General features: G+C 42.9%; 1 protein-coding gene across 1 annotated transcript in view; it reads right to left on the bottom strand.

Annotated features, from left to right (window-relative positions):
• Nucleotides 1–2,129: 2,129 nt before the first annotated feature.
• The window catches only part of LOC133344897 (ATP-dependent 6-phosphofructokinase, platelet type-like), a 75,435-nt gene continuing 56,611 nt past the window's right edge, over nt 2,130–20,953 (bottom strand). Inside the window, exons 21-22 of the mRNA XM_061555209.1 lie at nt 19,514–19,619; nt 2,130–6,095 (exon numbers count right to left, since the gene is read on the bottom strand). Coding sequence (XP_061411193.1) covers nt 5,945–6,095; nt 19,514–19,619 — 257 coding nt within the window. The 3' untranslated portion in view covers nt 2,130–5,944. The remainder of the gene's footprint in view (nt 6,096–19,513; nt 19,620–20,953) is intronic.

Genomic DNA, 20,953 nt, shown 5'->3' with positions numbered 1-20,953 from the left:
TAGCCAGGCAGCCAGCCAGGTAGCCAGCCCCCTTAATTATCGGCCCCTCCCTCTTGCTTAGGCACCTCCCCTTACCCCCCCCTCCCTTAGGCCCCTCCCCCCTTAGGCCCCTCCCCTGACCCCCCCCTCCCTTAGGCCCCTCCTCTGATCCCCCCCCCCTCAGGCCCCTCTCCTGACTCCCCCCTTCCTTAGGCCCCTCCCCTCTCCGTACCCGGCAGTAGGTCTCCACCAAAGAGCTGTTTATATTATATATGCACGACAGACAGTCAGACAGACAGACAGATAAATAATCCCTGGTGGGCAGTGTGGAACATTGTTCCTACCTGTATAAAGGAGCCTTGAGACTCAATGAGAACATTCCTGAGCAACAAGAGTCGCTCACTCATCACACACGCTAATGAATGACGCTACGGTTATAAAAGATGGTCCCAATAACAGAATTCTTAACTTCACAACATTTATTACTACAACTTCGCAACAAAGGAGTTCTCGTACACAAACACACCACATGCTACATGTACAATCCACTGACACATCAGCCCCACATTTCAATGCAGCTGTGCACCCCCCCCCCCCCCGCCTTACAAATTCACGCCTGCTTTTAAAAACTAAGCCCCCTTTAAATAAAGTTGTTAATCAACAGGATCCTGTGCTCTATCGATTTTAAGCAGTACATTGAGCAAGTGCACAAGCCAGATTGGAACACCAAATACAACTTACTGGATTATTGCGTCACTTCGTCTGTGTATAGTTTCCAGGCTTGGGTTGGGGTTTTTGAAGGATTAATTAGTTTAGGATAATTTACACACGAGCACTACAGGCTCAATGCTATTGCGATATATCAGATGCGCGTGCTATGACTGTGACTACCACGAGCAAGCAACACATTGTTGACAACTCACAAGATACGGTGGTAAAGTGCACTAGATAGTGAAATTATCAGCAAATACTAATTCCTATTTCTGTCTTTTTGATCATCTTTATTTAAGCACTAAGTCTGGACTGTATTTCAGAATTAAGAGTTACATTTTTTTGCACGGAAACAGATTTGTTGCCCAACGTTGGCAAAGCTTTGTGTTTCTCTTGGAAAGGTGAAAGGTAAAATAGATTTGCTGGGCTTGCACGTGCTAAATTGTGTTTTCTTTTTTTACCAACATGATGGTGGGATTTCCCCCAAAAACAAATACTTTGCATGGGTCCATAATCTTCCCTTTGTCCCCAGCTTTCTTTGCAGCTTTGCCGCTTGCTTCACCAAACAGACCTTTTGTTAAGAGCAAAACGGCTTCTTTTTTTCATCCTGCTACAAAGCAAAAAAACCTGGAAAATTCGACACAAACACAGAATTCAATAGGTTCCCAGCCACCGCAGTGGTCAACAGAGCACCTGAGGCTTCAGAAAATTAGGACACGGAGGCTGCATTTGACGAACATTTGTCTGCTACAGAGCAACGATGTAAAAGCAGAAATATGTGGAATACATGACTAAAGCAGCAGGGGATTGCCTATAAAGGGCAGATAATTTGAAAATGAATGTAATAAAACTCTTTCCATATTGAAGCCGTCTTTTGAAGAATGTTTCTACTTTTGATCATGCGACCACAAGCAGGCAATCAAAAATCCGTCTGCCTTCACATTTGAATACGATTTTTTAAAATACTGGGGATGCTTATATATTGAAGCTGGCTGCACAGAGGTTCAATGGCCACCTCAATGCACAAGCACCAAGTCCGTACCCGCGAGATCCTTGATTCTAATCCAGGCATCAACCATCTGTGAATAAGGTCAAGCATGCATGCATGTTAAACTTTTTTCGCACCGTACATAGCCAACGGTGCTAATCGGAGGTAGCGAGTTGGATTCATTTCCGGTCATCAAGGAGTGCATAAGAAACCCTCTGCTTCATATTAAATTATGTTTTAATTTAATTCAGCCTCGTCCTGCTCTGAGGACTAAATTTTACTGTAATCAAATGTGACAAACACTCTTCAGTCATTATGAAGTGGGCATGGGCATTAGGTTAGCAAAGCTTGAAGTGAATCCATAAGAAATGCTGTAATGTCATCTTCTGGTGCATATCCTAACACTTTCAAATTCGAAACATCTCGTCGACTAATGACTCAACTCCAACGGTACTATTTATGGTTATATTTGGTCATAGAAATATACCAAAAATGGCTTAGAAGCCAGAGACTCTACAGCATGCAGTTTGCTAAACTTTTTGACATCAACTGTAAGGAGACTCTCAATGTTCTGAGGTCTTAAAGTACAACCCGTATTCTAGAAATCAAAGGCAATGTTATTGGAGGTTGGCGACAGTTAGAGCGAAGATGACCACACATTGAGGAGATCGGGTTCAGTGACTGGAGGGCAATGTAAAAATTACGTATTTTTCCTGGCAAAAATCACGATTAATGTTGACACTATGGCAAGGCAATATTGACAAATACGAAATCGTGCCAGGAACTTTGTTTCGTGGAGAGATTAATGTATGTTTTACAAATAAATAAATGTCACAATTATTTATGCAATACATATACTTACTGCTTAGGGAAGCTGTGGTTAGAGTGGCTGGCCTCCATCATAAGGTTTTGAATTTAAATCCAGTCGGGTGTCAACTCAAATGTTTTCCATTTTCATTATCCTCAGCCATGATCTATCCATTGTTGGAAATGAGCACTGTAGTGAAATTTACCACTTCTGCCTATCATGATTTGTTGAGGCTTACAATGCGAGGTAAAGGATGTGTGAACAAGGATGTGCGAATAGAAGCGCATAGCCTTATATGGGCTAGAGGATGGATAAGGTTTGGCCTCAGATTAGGGTAGGGTCAAGGGTGTTCCTTGCAACACAATTATTTTGAACTGGCAGTATTTTGTACAGCAGTGCTGCCCCATTTTCATCATTTTATCGTGGAGATAAAGTACTTTGATTTGTGAAATAATAAGAGAAAATTAACCCAATACCTTTCCCTTGTTTGAAAATTATCACGTCAGTTTTACTCAAACTTCAGCCTCATATTCACATAAAGTGGCATGCCAAATGTGGCAACAAAGCACATCGATTAGCCCAGAAACATAATAAGTATGGTTTGTTTGAATGACTTGCATTCCAACACTTGAAACAGGGTGATTACCGGAGAGTCTGAACCAGAGATACTGAATACCGGGTGTCTTTCTGTTCATATCACATTCTATAACAAAGAACTGTCGCAAAGTGTAGCCAGCATTTCTCATGAGCTCAAACTCTGCTGGGCACAACTCAGGGAATTTGCTCTGTCGGGACATCGGGCAGCAAATGTAAGAAGAATACACGATGCAACGTTAATTCTGACAAGAGCTCCAAAATCTCATCCTCAAAGCTGCCACTAGCGACCACTGCAATCTGTCCACAGGTCACCTCAACAAAGCACCACTGGTTGTATCTGTGGTCACTGCAACCCAGTGATCACACTGCAATCAAAACAGTCAAGGAAATACATAAGGGCATACTGATACAATGTGCCACGTGTCCCACCTGCTCTAAAAAAACAAGATGGCATGCTAAAGCAATGATACACGAAAAATTACATTCGAATGAGGACTTTTTAGACAGAGAGCTTGAGATTGTTGCTGTGGCTCTTTAAAGATGGCAAATGTGAAGATTTATGTAGACGTGTTAACAGCTGCACGCACGGATGTCAAATCTTTAAAAAAGACACATCACAAGAAACATATGGCCCAGCACAATCTGCGACCGTAGCAGTACAAACGACTGGAGTGTTACTATCGGGTTTAGTGGTAGGGGTATTCGCTATGTCGAGCATAACACTGCCAACACAGCCCAGCATCTCACATGCAAAAAATGCGATACAGCATATCCACATGGAGTTAAGCATGAATAAATGTGGAGCAGTGATAGTTAAGCCACCAGCAAATGGAGTGGCTTCTTCGAACTGCAACAGCATCATGAAGCGATCCAGTTAAGCGCTCCTATCTTCCACCCCTCCATGTACAGTGCTGTATTTAATTACTAAGCCTAATTAATTGGAGGTCTATTTCTTTCGTTTTCAATAAAAGGAAACATTCCCTCATTTGGAAACGCGTATGCTGTCACTGGCAAATTAATCCATCCAACAAATATTTTTTTGTGTGAAACAAAAGATTTGCATAGCAACCCCTGTAACTGCACTCACATTTAGGTGCTTAGTGTTCAGCATATGCTGAGAATAATGTTGAGGTTTTTTACATTTACAGGGATCACCACGGAGTAAATGACTTACGTTGAATAAATAATTCATGTCGTGTGGCGCAAAAATTAATTTACCGGACAATAATTTTAAATCATCCCTCTACTTGTTGGTTTTTGATGATTTAGGAAATGAGAGGAACCGAGTGACCCCTAAAATAGTGGCAGGTACTGATACGCATATGAAGCAGATATCAGTGATCACATTTCTCGTAGCTTCGTTCTTTCCTTAATCAAATTGCTCACGGTCTTTATTCAGTTTATTAGCATCTCACCGTGCTCACATCTTAACGCAATTGACCATTCAAAATAAAAGCACCACGCAAGTTCACTTTTAGTCACTCTCCTCTGCTTCTTCCATCTGTTCGAATTTAGTGAAACAGGGAAGAGACTGGGTGCTTCCAAGTTCCCATTTGAAGCCATACTTTTGTGTGTGAAACACACGGAATAAAATTGAAGCAAAACATTTAACAGGGCTTTTTTGGCGACAACCCAATGAATCAATGCTTTGCATTAATTCAATACAGCTTCGACGCCCACCAATGCATCTATATATTGTGCTTTGGCCCATCTGTGCTCCAGGTTTAAACGTCCATTTATTGAGCTCGATGCTAATTTTAGAACTCTCCTGCTAATTACGTGCATTAGCATCGCCTCTGACTGCATCACGGTATGGCAATCCAGGATAACTAAAACAGAGTTTGCACGTACAGAGCGCTGTCCAATGGCTCGCGTAACCTCCATGTGGGACAAGTGTAATAAGACGAAACAGTGGCCTTTAAATTACGCAATATCGATTTCAAAACATTTATATCACATGGGGTTAGGGTTGTAGTTAGGCATAGCACTAAGTGACCGGGTTACAGAAGCAGCGATGGCATCTAGGTTATGTTTAGAGGTTAGTGTGTGGCTCAGGTTAAGGTCAGTTCAAATTAAATATTGGGCTAAGTTTAGTTCACAAGACAATGCATCTGCAGAAACTAGTTAATGCCAGGCAAGGTTACTATTCATATTACATTCAGCACACTTGTCTTTTACTTATTAAAGGTCCAAACGTTGTTGTTTCTGCATAATTCCAAGGCTCTACACAATTGTTTGTTCAGAAATAAATGTGGCTCTGCATTATAGGAGGTTATGGCTGTATTAGACAATTAGCCCTTAGACTATGGGGTTCGCCTTCTCTGATGTTTATAATATTAGATGAAACCAGGTTCTAATGTTTGGGTAATTCTTGGTAATTTTTTATGTATATACGACTGCACAAAAATATTCCCAAGAGACATATTATAGAAATTTATATTGTTTAATTGAATGTGGCCTAGTCCACCATGAAGAATAATTTTAGGCTAGTGCATTTGGATTGCATCGGTAATAGTTAGCATCAGATCGGACGGTGAGATGCTGTGTCTATCGCGCATGACTCACAAATGAGATTTCAAATTCTGGTTAGGAGTAAACCAAACCCATAACCATTATTCCATGATCAAATCGGCAGTGGGTTTTCCAGGAGACCAGCCTGTAATGTGGAATTTCCACTCCTGTTTCGGGATCCACAACTGAGATGAACACCATCCCCTTGCTCAGTTGAGCAGGGATATACATTGACTTGACTGATCTGGTTAGTATCAGAGTTACACTTTCTGGAGGCCAGTGTTATAGGGTGAATGTATGGGACTTAATAGGGCTTTTAATATTCGACTACGTTGCCGACAGGAATGAGCTTAGAACTTGGGTGCCTCAGCCGCCCGCCGAGCTGCCACGTGCTCCAGGTGCCCCTCAAGGTCCGAGATGTCGTAGCTGGTGCGGTACTTGGCCAGGATCTTGAGCATGGGTCTCAACTTCAGCCACCACTGCTCTGCTGGGATGCGTCGTCTGTGAAGGAAAACATCACCTGTTAGGCCTCAAGAGAGAAAACATTATTATAGAATATGTTTCAGAAAATAGCCCTTTTTCACAGCACATTGGTCAGCAACCTGCTTATTGTACTAAAATAAATACACTCATGTCAATTATCACTAGATAAAAAATAAATGTTCAGTTGATTGGCCTGTTCGTTTTTCTAGACTCGTGTGAACCAGCATATTTGTTAAAGCAACCGTTTTTTAGAATGGTCACGACCTTCTGGGTCTCATCAGCAAAGTAGGACAGAGTTAAAATAAGTTGAGAGAAGCCAGCAGGCTGATATCTTTATTTGGAGATACAAAGGGGGAGGTTGATATGTTCATTTTATTACCCATAACGTTCCACAATAGCGCAGAAAAGTGTTGTTTACGCTTATTGTACGGTCTCGCACAGACCACTTGACAGACCTGCAGTTTGATGTCTTAGGCATATGATGAGCTCAGCGTGACCCACTTATCGAATTGCATCTGCACATGGTGGTATTAAATTATATAGGTGTTTGGTGCCATTTTAATGCCTCTGACCATCATCACAATGGGTAAGGTTGAGAACAAATATTGCCTCTGTACACAGTTAACTAAGTAGCAAGGAGTTTATTTATGCAATTTTGCTTCTGGAGGCAAAATAATACAATTTGTTCCAATGACAGGAGACAGAGCATGCTCACTTGAAGGTCAGCAAATACAATCTTATACTCATGCACGTAAAAACACAGAATCTCATCCCATGATGCAAACAATCTGTTGACAAAAATGCTCTCAAGACCAACTCTCATCGCGAGGACACCGTTGGCCTTTGGCGTCTGTCAAGCTAACTGTTGCTCTAAGAATCTACAAGCTGTTCATAAATGCCACGGATGGATTTTATTTGCTTTAGAGTTAAAACGCAAAACCAATGGAGATAATGCTGAAAATGTATCTTTGAATTATATTAACAAGTTTGTATCAAACTTCTGCCTATGGTAGTCGGACAGATGGATGGATGATATAGATGTGCCAGAACCACGGTGCCTGAGATCTTGAGTTTGAATTTGGGTTTCAGCCACCTGTGACTCAGCTGCGTTCTCAAGTGCAGTTAGTTGATTCTATTCTATTTTGTATTTATAAAGCGCCTTTCACAAAGGCGCTTAACAATGCTTGCTGATTACAGTACAAAATGGCAAGATAAGGGATGGGGATCAGGTAGTGACTAGGGTTAAGGGAGCTTGGTGGAGGCTGCGGCGGTGGAGGCATTAAGGGCATTAGGTGGTGCTGGTAGGGGTAGCGGAAGATGAAGTGAAAAGGCAAGAGAAAAGAAATAGGACCTCAGGGTGAGAATCGGATGTGGAGAGGGAGTTTGTTCCAGTGTAAGGGGGCAAGCAGAGAGAACGAGCGAAAGCGAGATTGGCCGCAGGGTGGAGGGACAGCAAGAAGATGGGAAGCTTGTGACTGGAGCGGCTGTGATGGGACATATAAGGAAACAAGAGAAGACAGGTAAGGGGGTCCAGTTAATGCAAAGTTTTGAAAACTAAGTTGAGTAATTTAAATAGGCGGAGGTGATAGATAGGAAGCCAGTGAAGTTGTTGAAGGAGAGGGAAGCAATGAGAGGTGAATGGGAGGTTAAAGACAGCGGTGTGTGCAACGGAGTTTAATTTGTTGTAGAGGGGCAAGGGTGTAGGGCAGGGAGACCGACCAGGAGCGAGTTGCAATAATCCAGATGAGTGAAGAATAAGGGGAGTGCACAAGAAGTTTGACAGCGGTGATGATGATGAGGGGCCGAATTTTCCTGATATGGAAAAGATGGAAGCGGCATGTGCGAGTGGTGTTGGCGATGTAGAAAGTGAAGGAAAATGAGGAATCAAAAGTGACACCAAGAATTTGGATGGAAGCAATCACAGTTGGACTGAGCAGAGGGAAATATATGGATGGGGGATGAGTACAGTGGGTGGCGGGAAAGTAGTCTGGTCACAAATTACAAAAAAATCTCATGAAAACGAATTTGTTTTGCACAGAATCCAAGTCTAAAATCCCCTCTAAATAGTTTTTTTTTATTCTGAAACACTGTAAGACACGTGAGGTTGTGCCCACCGAGGGTGGATCCGAGCTTACTGAAGTGCGGTTTTTGTGGAAGATATTTTCTGGGGCAGTTGTCTGACATGATGTTATGCCACACTGCTTCACTGGCAAAATTCCAGATGAGATTTTGTGTCATTGCAAACAATGACACAAACTACAGAAATATTATACAATTGGAATAAAATTGTATATATTTTACTTAAAATCACAGCTCTTGTGCCCATGTACATACACTCACTGACTTACGATTGCATGCAGTGTGCACATTGCTATTCCTCACCTAGAAGCATGACAAATACGTATTACATTACGAGCCTAGTTACAACTGCTATGGATTGCTTGCACGCAAACACAAAGATCCAGATTTCAGCACAGTTGTCTAAGTACATTGCGAAATAAGTTAAATATCCATGCAGCTTTATTTAGTCTTGCAGACTGTCAGGGTAAGTGCTGTCCAAGTTAAAATGTCTTACTGGTGAAACAAGCAGGGTTGGAAATTACACATGGGCAAAATGCAGGCCAGTATGTCCTGAAGGGCAACTAGTGTCGATTTCTGACAAAGTAGTCGTCATTTTACCAACACTGGAGAAAATATGGGCTGTGTTGATCTGTAACCACGACTTTCAATTTACATCCTTCCAATTGTGAGACGAACATTCTGCTACAGCCTCATTCAGCCAGGCATGCAGTCAAATGGTTCTCAGATTTATCCATCTCAAACCTTCCCAGTGTTTTAAATACAACACATATATAACGATATTGTCAACAGTTTCTGGCTATTACCTTCGTTTAGAACAGCCATTGGCCAACATGTTATATGTGTACTGTTTAATTCTTTGGTTAAAATCAATGTGCACAAGCTGCTGAAGCCAAGTATATTTAATTTTCCCTGAACAATTAATATAGCCGCCACTTCCAGATTTTTTTACTAATAAATACGTCCAATTGTTTACACATACATATTACACTAGCAGGTGTACCCATTCTTCGCACGGAAAATAATAATTTATTCCTAGTTTAAAGTTTATTCAATGAATACCCGAAAAACAACGCGTGGAGGTGACCATGCGCCGTTTCTTATGGGGAGTTAGATTTGTCACGGCAGGCCCCCTTTGGCTACTTGCGTCATTGGTATACCATTATTCCTAAAGCAATGCTTCCTTGTAGACAATATTGCTCGTCTTTCCTGTAGGAGCTAGTATGAACAAATTGTCTTTGTAACTAGCTTTAGAGCAAGCCACATAAAGCTGACCATGAGAAAAGCATGAATGCTGTGAATCAATTCCAGCTACTTTGAATGACTGTCCCTGAGCTTTGGTAATAGTCATTGCCAAACAGGATTTAACTGGAAACTGCATACGCTTGAACTCAAAAGGAATAAGTGGTATGCGAGGTATTAATACGCATTGTCCTGCAGCACAGCCAGTTAATAATGTCGCCTCTATGACATAAGGTTTTAAGCTGTGCACTTGTAGCCTGGTTCCATTACAAAGAGTTGGAGCGTTGAGATTTTGCAGCAACATCATTGGGTTCCCGAGCTTGAGTTTTAGTCTGTGAGAGGGCAGGCCTGGTGGATTCAAGCAGTTAAGAAATTCGACATGGTAGTTAACAGCGTTGTCTTCTTTTAATGCAGCGTCTACTGATTCGTAGATCTTCTCCTCTCCTGGAATCTCACTTATGAGGTACTCAATTATTGCAGATGCTGTGTCATTCTTGGGTGTCAAGATAGCTCGTTCACAAAGCCACTTTTGAGACATCAGGTTAATCTGCCATACACCTGGAAATACGTTGGTGATTAATTCATCAAGGGTAGTTACCAATTGGCCCATACTGCTGGTAATATTAATCTCCCCATTATCCTCAGGTATTTTTCCATCACCTATATCTAACAGTGTGTTTGCAAACTCGCCACTTGACTTGTCTCCCTTGAGGTGAACCCTCATGTTTACGGTCAACGTTAGCTTTAGAACTTTGCTCCAAATTGGCGAACACTTGATGGAAGCCTGGACCTCATCAGCTCTCGTGCCTCTCTGAATCACAGACAGAGTTTGCCGGAAATCACCAGAGAGCACAACCGTGACACCTCCCATCAGCTTATGATTGTTCCTCAGATCCTGGAGAGTCCTGTCTAAAGCTTCAATAGCACCTCTTTGAGACATTGTGCATTCATCCCAGAAAATAACAGAGGAATCACTTAACAATTTGGACACAGCTGTACCTTTCTTGATGTTACAGGTAGGACTGTCCGTGTACCCAAGATTAAATGGGAGTTTAAATGCTGCGTGAGCAGTTCGCCCGTCTCGTAAGAGTGTTGCCGCTATCCCAGAAGAAGCTACTGCCATTGCTATCTTTTTGTTTGATCTAAATTTCGCCAGGATAAAATTTAATACAAACGTTTTGCCTGTGCCACCGGGAGCGTCTATGAAAAAAAGATTTCCTTGATTATCATCGACACTTGCAAGGATTCTAAAATAAGCGACATTGTGATCACTAACCAGCTTTGGTTCATTCTCAATAATAAAATGGAGTAATTCTGAGGCATTATATGAGGTTAACCCGCACATATTCGCTGTCAAACAAAACCTATTTATCACAGTTGAGGGAAGGAAAGCCGAAATCCTTAAGACTTTTAGATGTTATGGAATACAGCTTATCTTCAATCAGTAGCAGCCCTTTATTGTACACCTGATCGACATACTGAACAGGGATGTCAGGAAAATATCGTTGGAGGTGATGCAGTATGTCTTCTGTCAAGCTGTCTCTCTGATTTTGCCAGATCAACTGTGGGTCAGTCACGTTGCAAAGGCTGTCACCACAAACAAATCCCTCATCGCCGGCGACTCAGAGATGGCTGCGTCTTTGAGGGTGTCATTCCAGTGACTATCATCCTCGAGCAAACCAAGAGTTCTACATGCTGTCTGATATGTTAGATGGCTAAGTCCATTAACATTTTCCAGGTCGTCGAACGACGTTGAACCACGTAGTTTATGTAGCAAGTCTGAGAAAGTAGCACTCGCCATTGTATGTACAGCAGAAACATGTAAGCCTCATACTGTTCAGAAGGCATACATTCCTTATTACCTCCGTTGGAAATGAAGTTTCTGTAATTATCATAATTTGTCACGATGTGGCGGACAACTTCATAGCTGACACTAATAGAAAAACTTTCAGTCCCAAACAGTGCTAGACTGAGCATATTAAAGATACATGCACCATCCCATGTCACCGGCATAACACCAATATCTGCTGCTTGCCTATAAAAAAATGTTTTCTCTCCATTTTACGTGGAAGCTTCAAAATGTATCTGTTTGAAGTAGAAAGACTTTGAAATGGACAAATCGTACTGAAGGGTGTGTGAGAACAGACACCAAGCTCCAAACATTACGCAAGCTCTTATTGTAGACGGTGAAAAAATATGTGAACAATCCCCAAGTAGACAATGACCTATATTATATTAAGCAGGAGCAGGTCTGCCAAGCCCCTCCACAAAAGACGTGAAAATTAATGTCTCCCTAGGCCCTGAAAGAAAGAGGTAAAATTGTCGTGTTCCATTACAAATTCCAGACCGCATAAGCTGTGAAAATTTCATGACATCAGAGGTCAGCTTTGGAGAGTTTTTGCAGCTTCACACAAACAGATGTATGTTCTGCTTTATATTTAAGAGCGAGCTGAAAATAATCGCGTTCACTTAGAAAATCGAGACAGCTATGTACCGCACATGTGTGCGGGATACACGGCCTACGCGGAGGGTTGGGGGGGATGCGTGACGTCAGCAGGCACACTGTGTGACGTTGCCGTATGCGGGTGACATAACAGATGTGACGTCACCGCTCACTTACCGTGCAAAACATATGCATTATTTGCGCCCCCCCCCCCCCACAATTTTTTTACAAAAGTCTATTTTTATAATTTTTGCATTGTGTACATTTTGTAAAATACCCACATGCCAAATTTCAAGTTTGTTGCATGTCGGGAAGTATGCTAAACATTTCGAACAGACACACATATTCACAAATTTACCTTTTATATATATAGATAATGGTGATGTGTGATTTTAAGATATGACGTGTAAAGTAAACCAGCAGTGCAATGTGAAACTACTCACTACAAATAGTGGTATGGCTTCTGCATATGCTTCAAACGCCAATAAAATATAAATATCATAAGGCATTGCTCTCCTCAATTAATTTGCACATAATGCAAAATATATGTAACAGCGAGTCTGTTGAGTACACCGGCACGCCGAGCTTTTAGTTTCAATAAACCTGCCCCAAAATAGAGCGGGGGAAAATGGGTGCACTGTGACCAAGTGAACACAAGACAAATAAATGCCCTATGACCACACAATTTCTGGGGGAAAAACACACCCCCCGTGACCTCTCTGTCTTGGGGCAAACACGAGCCCCCATGAATTCATTGTCCTGGAGCAAATACATGTCATGTGACCACCTCTACCTTGAAGGCAAATGCATGCCCTATGACCTTGCAATCTTGTCTCAACACATTGCTAGAATCACTGCATAACTACATGGAAGTGGAACACAAGACGTCGCCACCTCACCCAAAGCAGCAAAGCAGGAAACAATGTAATAATTCAACTCAACTGTCAGCAGTAAACAATGTCATATTTGAATATACTTACATAAGAGAGAACAGTCGTTAAATTACAGAACTGTGAATGGAGAGACATATTACATGGAAAGCATTTTTTTTACACAAAGACCCTAAATTCACGTGGAACAAAATGCACACATCTGCACACACATACAAATACGCTCAATAAGCCCTATAGGACATAGCAGTCAGTGCTGTTAGCAAGCATCTATTTAGGGCTACACATCACACAGTGGGGCAGTGACCAGCAACATGCCCTTTTCTATCATCGTCTCGCTCGTGTTGATATTCACACACTGGTCCATGTTCTTGTTTAAGGCTGAACTAATAATGCAAGAGAGGCCGCGCTAGGTTTCAGATGCCACTTTCCACTGTGATGTGCAACATGGCCATACATCAGAACTGGACCACTGTGATTCTGTGATTGTAGCCCAGTGCAGAAACCATTATACATGTTGAGACAAATACACATCTAAGCAGGCAGCTCAATTCCAGTGAGAAATTGGGACTGTATACAAGACACAAGCATCTATGGATAACAAGACTCATTACCTACATAGGATATGGCGCATGACATGTAAATGTCATAATATGACCATAAATACGATGAAACACATTGATGATTCATCCTTCAACAGGTGTTGGCAACTACAACATTTTGCAATTCATCTTGATGCCAACTTCAGTAGCATATCTTTATTTGCAAAAGTGTATAAAGTACAGTTGGTGATGACATGTCCCAGCGGTAATGCATTTTTATTCGCCGCTTGTTGCAGAGGCTCTCGGTTTGAATGCAGCGGCCGCCCTGGTTATGACTGAAGCTATGCGCGCTGTCTGCTTCGCAGCGGATATTAAAATTCCCGTAACGTGGGGCAGCGGACCCCATTTCCCTTTGTTCTTTCCTTTTCATGTGGTTCAGCCCGAATATTGTTGGAATAAAAAAAATATTCCTGTGATATCTTTCGCAAAAGTAGCCCATTGCGTCCCCGCATCATTGTCCAAATAAAAAAAATGTATCTGCAAATTACTCAATAAACGTGAAACATATCAAGTATCCCCCACTTACTGACAAACTACAATGTGTGGGCAATTGTTGAACCAGCTTCTGACCGCCTTCCCACTCTAACAAGCGAGATGGACTGAACGGCCTCCTCGTGGTAGTAACCTTTCGGATGTCCTGATACCTTTGACACCATTTACAATCTGGAAAAGTTGACAACGACTGACGTGATGTAAATACTAGCTACAGGAATGTGGAACCTCCACCTCTGGTTCAGGACAAAATGAAGATGAGCACATTTAGATGCTTTGGTTTTAAAAAAAAGCATGTCATTATGTAATCACTTGTGGAATTTCTAGCCTAGTGGCGGAGCTAGTAGACAGTGCTGTGTACTGTACTGTAGTGTTATGTTACGATGCACGATACAAATATCTACCATTCGCCTGAACAGACTTTTATGGCTGTTAGCAAGTAGTACCTATGAAGGCTGACATGGCACACAACGGGGAGGGTGGCTAGCACCACGGCCAGCCACCTTTGTCTCCCTACTGACAATGTTTACACACCACACCAGATACTCATTTGAAGCCGAGTCAACGTAGGGGAGACCCTGTTTAAGATAATCACCGTAAGCGGAAATCTAACTCGGGGTCGCTAGGTTTGTAGCCTAGTGCGCTAACCACTGCACCACCGCTCCCCACAAGCCACAGGCATCCTAGGTGTGCTAGCGTGAACTGTGGTTAACTGCATACTCTGCTTAAGTGCATACCATCAACCTGGCCCTGAGGCTATCCAGATAACTGCAGATGGCTCCACTTGCTTACTGTGGCTTGTGCACACATTTGTCATTACCAGAGCACAAAACCCATCAGGACAGCGAATTAAAAAGTATCAAGTGGGGCATCACCCTAACGTCACAACAACACATTCGAGCTGGGATGTGTTAGCGTGGTTGTAACAGCAGTCACAATGCTGCTCGTTTTGAACTCTTTCTTCGGTGACTTAAGCAAGACTTTTTTTACAATTCAAATCAATGAACTGAGCCAAGCTTAATCGGAAGCACTCGTCCCCTAAAAAGAAGCGATCTGCACGTCACTGCTGCTCTTGGTCTTCATGGCGGGAAGCATTTCAATCACACAGACAAACTAACAAATTGGGTTAACACGTACCCATACATGAACGCCTCCGGCAAAACAGTAGGTAGAGGCTAGGCATTCCACAATGCATCGAATTGTCAATTAAAATAAATTTTTATGCTGGTGATACATGCAAACAAATTGTGTGCATGGAAAGTTCTTATTTTCGATTCATGTAAATCCTCTAGCCACTACAGATTCTACACATGCCACAATGGCAATACAATTATTGATCATTTGAATGAATCGTGACAAGTGAAAAAAATCACGGGGCGGGCAAATCATTACATGATTAGTATGCACCATACAAACTAAGCTTAACACAGTTGTCCTTTAATAATAATGGTGGCAATATCACCTTGTCATAAAAAGATCCCCCCCCCGTTTGAACAATTGCATGTTGGCGAAAACCTATTCAGGAGGATAACAATAGGTGGGGCATGCACAGACGCCTTTTTTTCCCCAGTACTAGTGTTCTATACACACCACCACCGCCACCACTGCCACCACCGTGATCATTCCATACACTGCACCAAGTATCATTTGAAGCTGCATCAAATGTGAGGGGGCCCAGGTCAAATGCAGACAGCCAATTGTCACTGGTGCTGTGCACGGCCGTAATTTAGCATTGTGGTATTTGCACCACTGACTTAGGGATGTCAGAAGTGAAGATCAGTTTAACACATCGGCTTTCGTGACCAATATCATCCATAATACAGGTTTTTTTGGGTTAGATCGCGTAAATATATAAATGTGGCTGTCGCCTGATGAAGCTAGTTGTAATTACTGGCGAAACATCGTACTCAGATTTTAAATGTTGTGGCTTGGCTCTCCAACACACCAGTGTGCTGTACTAGAAACAAATTGGCACGTTCTGTTTACGTGACAACCCTTACTAGTTGGCTGTGTCGGGTGGTGGCAGGTTTAACGACACATTTATATATTTACGCGATCTAATCCGAAAAAAAAACGGTATTATAGAAGTGAAGATCACTGCCAGATACGGCGGGATGCTTTACAACTTCATACAATGAAACAAGATGGGCTTTTAATCTAAATAAAGCAGGAATGGCCCCTTTTGTACTTCACAGATGAAAGATTCTTTTTTTTCAGTTGAGTACAAGAAGGCCTACTGAATCATGTTATTTCCCACTGATAAAGAGTAATGGGAGAATTATGCGCAGCAACATGTGCACATGCAGACAACATTGCTTTAAGGTTTAACCGACAACATGCATCTAGAACATACTGTAACTGACTACACCTGGATAAAACAACAAAGGCAAAGGCTGCCTTTATTTAACGTTGGGATTGGTTTCTGTAGATGAACGGCACTGGTAAAAAAAACAGAGTAAATGTTTGATATAATTCACGCTGTTTATACCTTACTCGAAAATATATTCAAAACAAGGGTCATGTTTTTAGTTTAAGTACTCAGCCAATTCAAAACAGCCTGTTGAGAATCTTAAAAGCATCAGGAGATATAACTACACTCCATCTTGGCCAGCTGCGTTCTTAACACTTTCCAACTAACTCTTTGGTTCTTTCGGTAAAGTCACGTAGGTATAAAATAAAATAAAGTGATTTAATTTATTTTATACCTATGTAGTAAGTTGCAGGAGGCTTGGACGATGTAGTTGGAGGCACACGTATTTATTAACACCAACGTATTTACAGAGCCGGGGATACACAACACTTGAAGGGGTATCGGCCCCTTCACCCGTCTTAACAGGGAGACCCAACGTCTACCCCGGCTAGCCTACTCCCAGGTCCTCCACTACAGAGCTAAGGGAGGCTATCTATCCCAGCCCTGGTCAAGCTGGGATTCCCGGCACCCTGAGTCTCCAGACCGGCTCTTATAAGAACATCAGTCTGGGCTCTCGGAGCCACGCCACCGGCTTTCCCTGGTCGGTCCTGACAAGGACAGCGAGCCAGGGGAGTTCTGGGGCCTACTCTAGCTGGTCTTCAATCTTCGCTGGTTAAAGCTAACACTCGACCTCAAGCCCTCCGGCTCACCACCTTTTATAGCAATCGGCTCCCGGGGGGGTCGTGGGGGATGCAGGTGCGGACGTCGGTGTGAGCACCTTCTCTGTGTACGGCCATAACCACGCCCCTTGTGTTTGTTTCCCATCCGTGCCAATACACCTTTACAAATACACCTCTACACCTACGTGACTTTACCGAAAGTACCACAGAGTATGGATCCCTACAGTCACGAAAACTTCAAATCTAGATTACTTTCCAACTAAGATTGAAATAAGTAACTTGTATTGCTCTCCTTACAATTTTGCATTCGTTTTGTCCATCAATCTTTAGTATGGGGTCAAAGTAACTCGTAAAAATGATCTTATGTCAATGAAATGTCAGTCAAAATCCTGTTGTTATTTGGGACTCACCCTATAGAAAACCAGCCAAATTGATCAAAACCTTCCCCAAAAAATGGGATTAGAAAACCAGTGACAAGGGGACAACCCTTTGTTTGCCAAGGCAATAACATCACACACCACGCACACACTTGTCAATGCATCTATTTTACGAAAAAAACTATATTTATTTCACCAGGTAAGGCCCACTGAGCTAAATAACTCATTTTCAGTAGCAACCTGGCCACAAATGATAGCTCAACAAAGTGGCTTATCATGTGGAAATGTATAGCAGCCAATACTCTTCACGCATGTTTATAAGTGTAGAGAGAAAAACCGGAGGACCCGGAGAAAATCCACACAACCACAGGGAGAACATGCTAACTTCAAATATACAGACATCAGGGTCGGGATTGAGCCCATAACCTCCTGTATACCAGGCGAGCTAGGTAACATCTCGCCACCATACCACCATGGCAATAACTTTTCAAACGGGGTCCTCTCACCGCTGCTCACGCGGCGAACTCACAGAGCACACGGTATGGCAAAACCAACCCGACCAGCGTCGCACGTGTTCATCGAGGGTCAAGTCACGACCCAGCAATTTATTTTCCACGGCCATGTTCCAAGTGAGTACCGCAACCCCAGTGCGAGGTGTGCATGTGTGCGAGAGGGAGGGTAAAAAAAGCGCAGACATTGAATGTAATGGAATTAAACATACGGCGCAAAGAGAGAAAATAATATTTACGGCGATTCCGAGCATGCATATGGGATGACTACACACTGAGCACCACCCTCGGTGCAGAGATTAGGCCAAGGACTCGATGGCCCGTCCCATGAACAACACAGCAATGGAATCAGTCTTAGATTGCGTGCTTAGTAGGGGGTGTAAAGAGGCATTATCATTACATCAATTGAAATGTATGCTTATGCTCACAATACATGCACCTAATTATGTGCATGAACTGGTGATATTTGATTTTGAAGCCTTGAATGTTATGTATGTATGTAGAATTTCTTTCGCATCATACGTAGCCAACCATGCTGTAAGAGTGAACTAAACATGAAATAATTTGCCGCAACAAGAGGCTGCTATATTTAAAACCAAGTTTTAAAAAATCTACTCTTCAAATGAACCGCAACCCACTGACTCTTGGTTCACTGAAATATGAAGGAATACATCGTTAGAGGCAATGTGTTGCGGCAATAATGTGCACCTCTCCGGGCGTTGAGTGAAGGCCGTCTGGAACGCGTTATTATGTTTGAATTAAGGTATATCTTTTTTGGACTAAATAAACCACTTTGTAAGGTTGAACAGGTCAACCGTAGTGTTAAAAGATGGGTGTTTTGGCCATGGATAAAGTTTGTATTTCTGTCCAGGTCAGGGAGCAGGAATTCAAGAAAAAAACTGAAAAAAGGCTTCTGAGCATTGAATATGGGGGCATGCAGAGGATGAAGTTTGGAATAGAATGTCACAAAAACCATTGTAGATTTAATTAGGAACCATATGTTGTAATGAGTGGGTATGGATACAGTACGGAGAGATATCAAGAAGTTGGCAACCAAGGAAAAGATGAGACTGGGATAGCAGACCCTGGAGTTTGGGTGTCCACTGTGCAAAAGTTGCAGGATCTAAGAAAAGGAAGGCATCCATGGTAAGGTGTGTGTCGCTACAACGGCATGTCCTATTAATTTGACGTCGAGTATTGTCAAGCAAAGCTTTGGTGATATGCTGTAAATCTGGCGAGATGGCTGTGTTAAACACGTTCAGTCAGTCGAGATACTGGATGTGAATGTTGGTTTCCAACACCTTTGATTGACTGATGATGATGCATTGTGTAAGTTGGTATATTAACCCTTGGCTATTCTACAGAGGTGACAGGATTGATTGAGAGCTTATAATTATTTTACTTTTATTTCAGCCAACAAAAACCCACAAATAGGGTGAATTAACACTCAAAACCCAGATACAGATCAGTTACTTACCTTCTGTACCACATTCTCAGGGGCCACCACGCAGCCCACGTTCCCGTACGGTGTTCAAGATCAACAAAAGTATGAGTGAGGGCTCTCGATTAACAGGTTAAAGAGAAAAACACGAACCAGTGGATTTGATAACATCGACCCCAGGATAAAAGGGGGCTCAGGGGCCCATTCACGGGACTGCATGGGGGTGTACGCTAGGAACGTCGCTTTAACTCGACCCCCTTTCGCAACTCACTCAAAGTCGGTGCGCTCCTTCAGCGAGTTGACGGGCTGGAACACGATGGCTCGGCGCTGCATTCCCAGTAGACACACCGAGTCGTCAGAGTTGGCAAACACTCGACCTGCACACGCAAAGGAACGCGCGTGCGCACACAGAGAACACCTGTTCAGGGCGGCATGGCACACGATGGGGGAGGTGCAATCGGCATCTTGCACGCCACGCCGCCTTTGTCCCCTCACCCCAGTGATTGCGTTCACACAATGCATTCACATAAGGGTGTGTTGACCTCCGCGAGGCGCAGGGCAGGTTTGATTCTAATCAACGCAAGTGTTGTGCATCATGACTACGAATCGCATATAGTAGCTGGGATGATCTTACAAGTGCGCGAGCCATTGCACCATGATTACCCATCACACACGCACACAATACAGAGGCACAGTGCTGTGCCATGAGTCTGACAATCTGCGTTCAATACACGACCACGGCTAAGATCCGTGCAGAGTTGTATCTTAATTGGTCCTGAACCCCTGCTTCACATTAACCAGGTACTGACGAGGATGGGGAAGTATGGTCAAACAACCCCCCATGCATGACTATGCATAGGAAGGCTTTTATCCAGCAGGGGATTGACAATGGGCTGCGAATAATTATGACATTACACACATGTACGAGCAACACACGGGCAGACACACCTAGTTATGCTAACTATATACGCACACGTGTGTATACGCACGTGAGTGTACAAGCCGACACACGCGCATGGGCGTATGCCAACATTCGCACACAGTCATTATGCTCTGCAACTTATATTACATTTACCCTATAGACAAAGATCCCCCATATAGACTTTAACAGACGGTTAGGGCAAGTGCTGTTAGCGAGCACCTATGAAGGCCGGCACAGCACATGAGGGGGTGGGATGGCCAACACCAAGCACCGGGTGCTCATTTGAGGCCGAGTTGACTTATAGGTTATGCACACACACACACATACTGAGGACATCAACATTGGGCACATCCCTGCAACTACAAACACATGTGGGCGTCGGCAGGAATGCCAACATGCTGCTAAAATCACCCAGCTGCACGGTTATGGACAATGACAAACGCCTAGGTACGACACCAGCAGAGATCAACACTAAGAGGGATACATACACACGGTTCCACTGAGTAGGCAATTATACATTAGTTTAATGTGGCTGATTGTTACCTTGCATCTTTGACACTTTATTTTCTCCAAAAAAAGCCACATTCCTAGGGTGAGGGCCAGTGTTTCCAAAGGGCGATCACTGTTGACTTTTGACGGGGTACTTCTTTTTTATCAACTTCAGAAGGACGACTGTTAGAGTTGACCTCCACAAGGAATTTAAACTTGCAGCCTTCCGATTACAAGTCAGGCATTTCAACCTCAGCACCGAACGGACAGGATTACGCACGTATATATCCAGCATGCATT

This window comes from Lethenteron reissneri, chromosome 20 (assembly GCF_015708825.2).
Source record: "Lethenteron reissneri isolate LAM-NWPU_2019-01 chromosome 20, ASM1570882v1, whole genome shotgun sequence".
NCBI classification, from domain to species: Eukaryota; Metazoa; Chordata; class Hyperoartia; order Petromyzontiformes; family Petromyzontidae; genus Lethenteron; species Lethenteron reissneri.
Note: the sequence above shows the minus strand (reverse complement) of the source record. Positions and strands in the feature narration are given on the sequence as shown.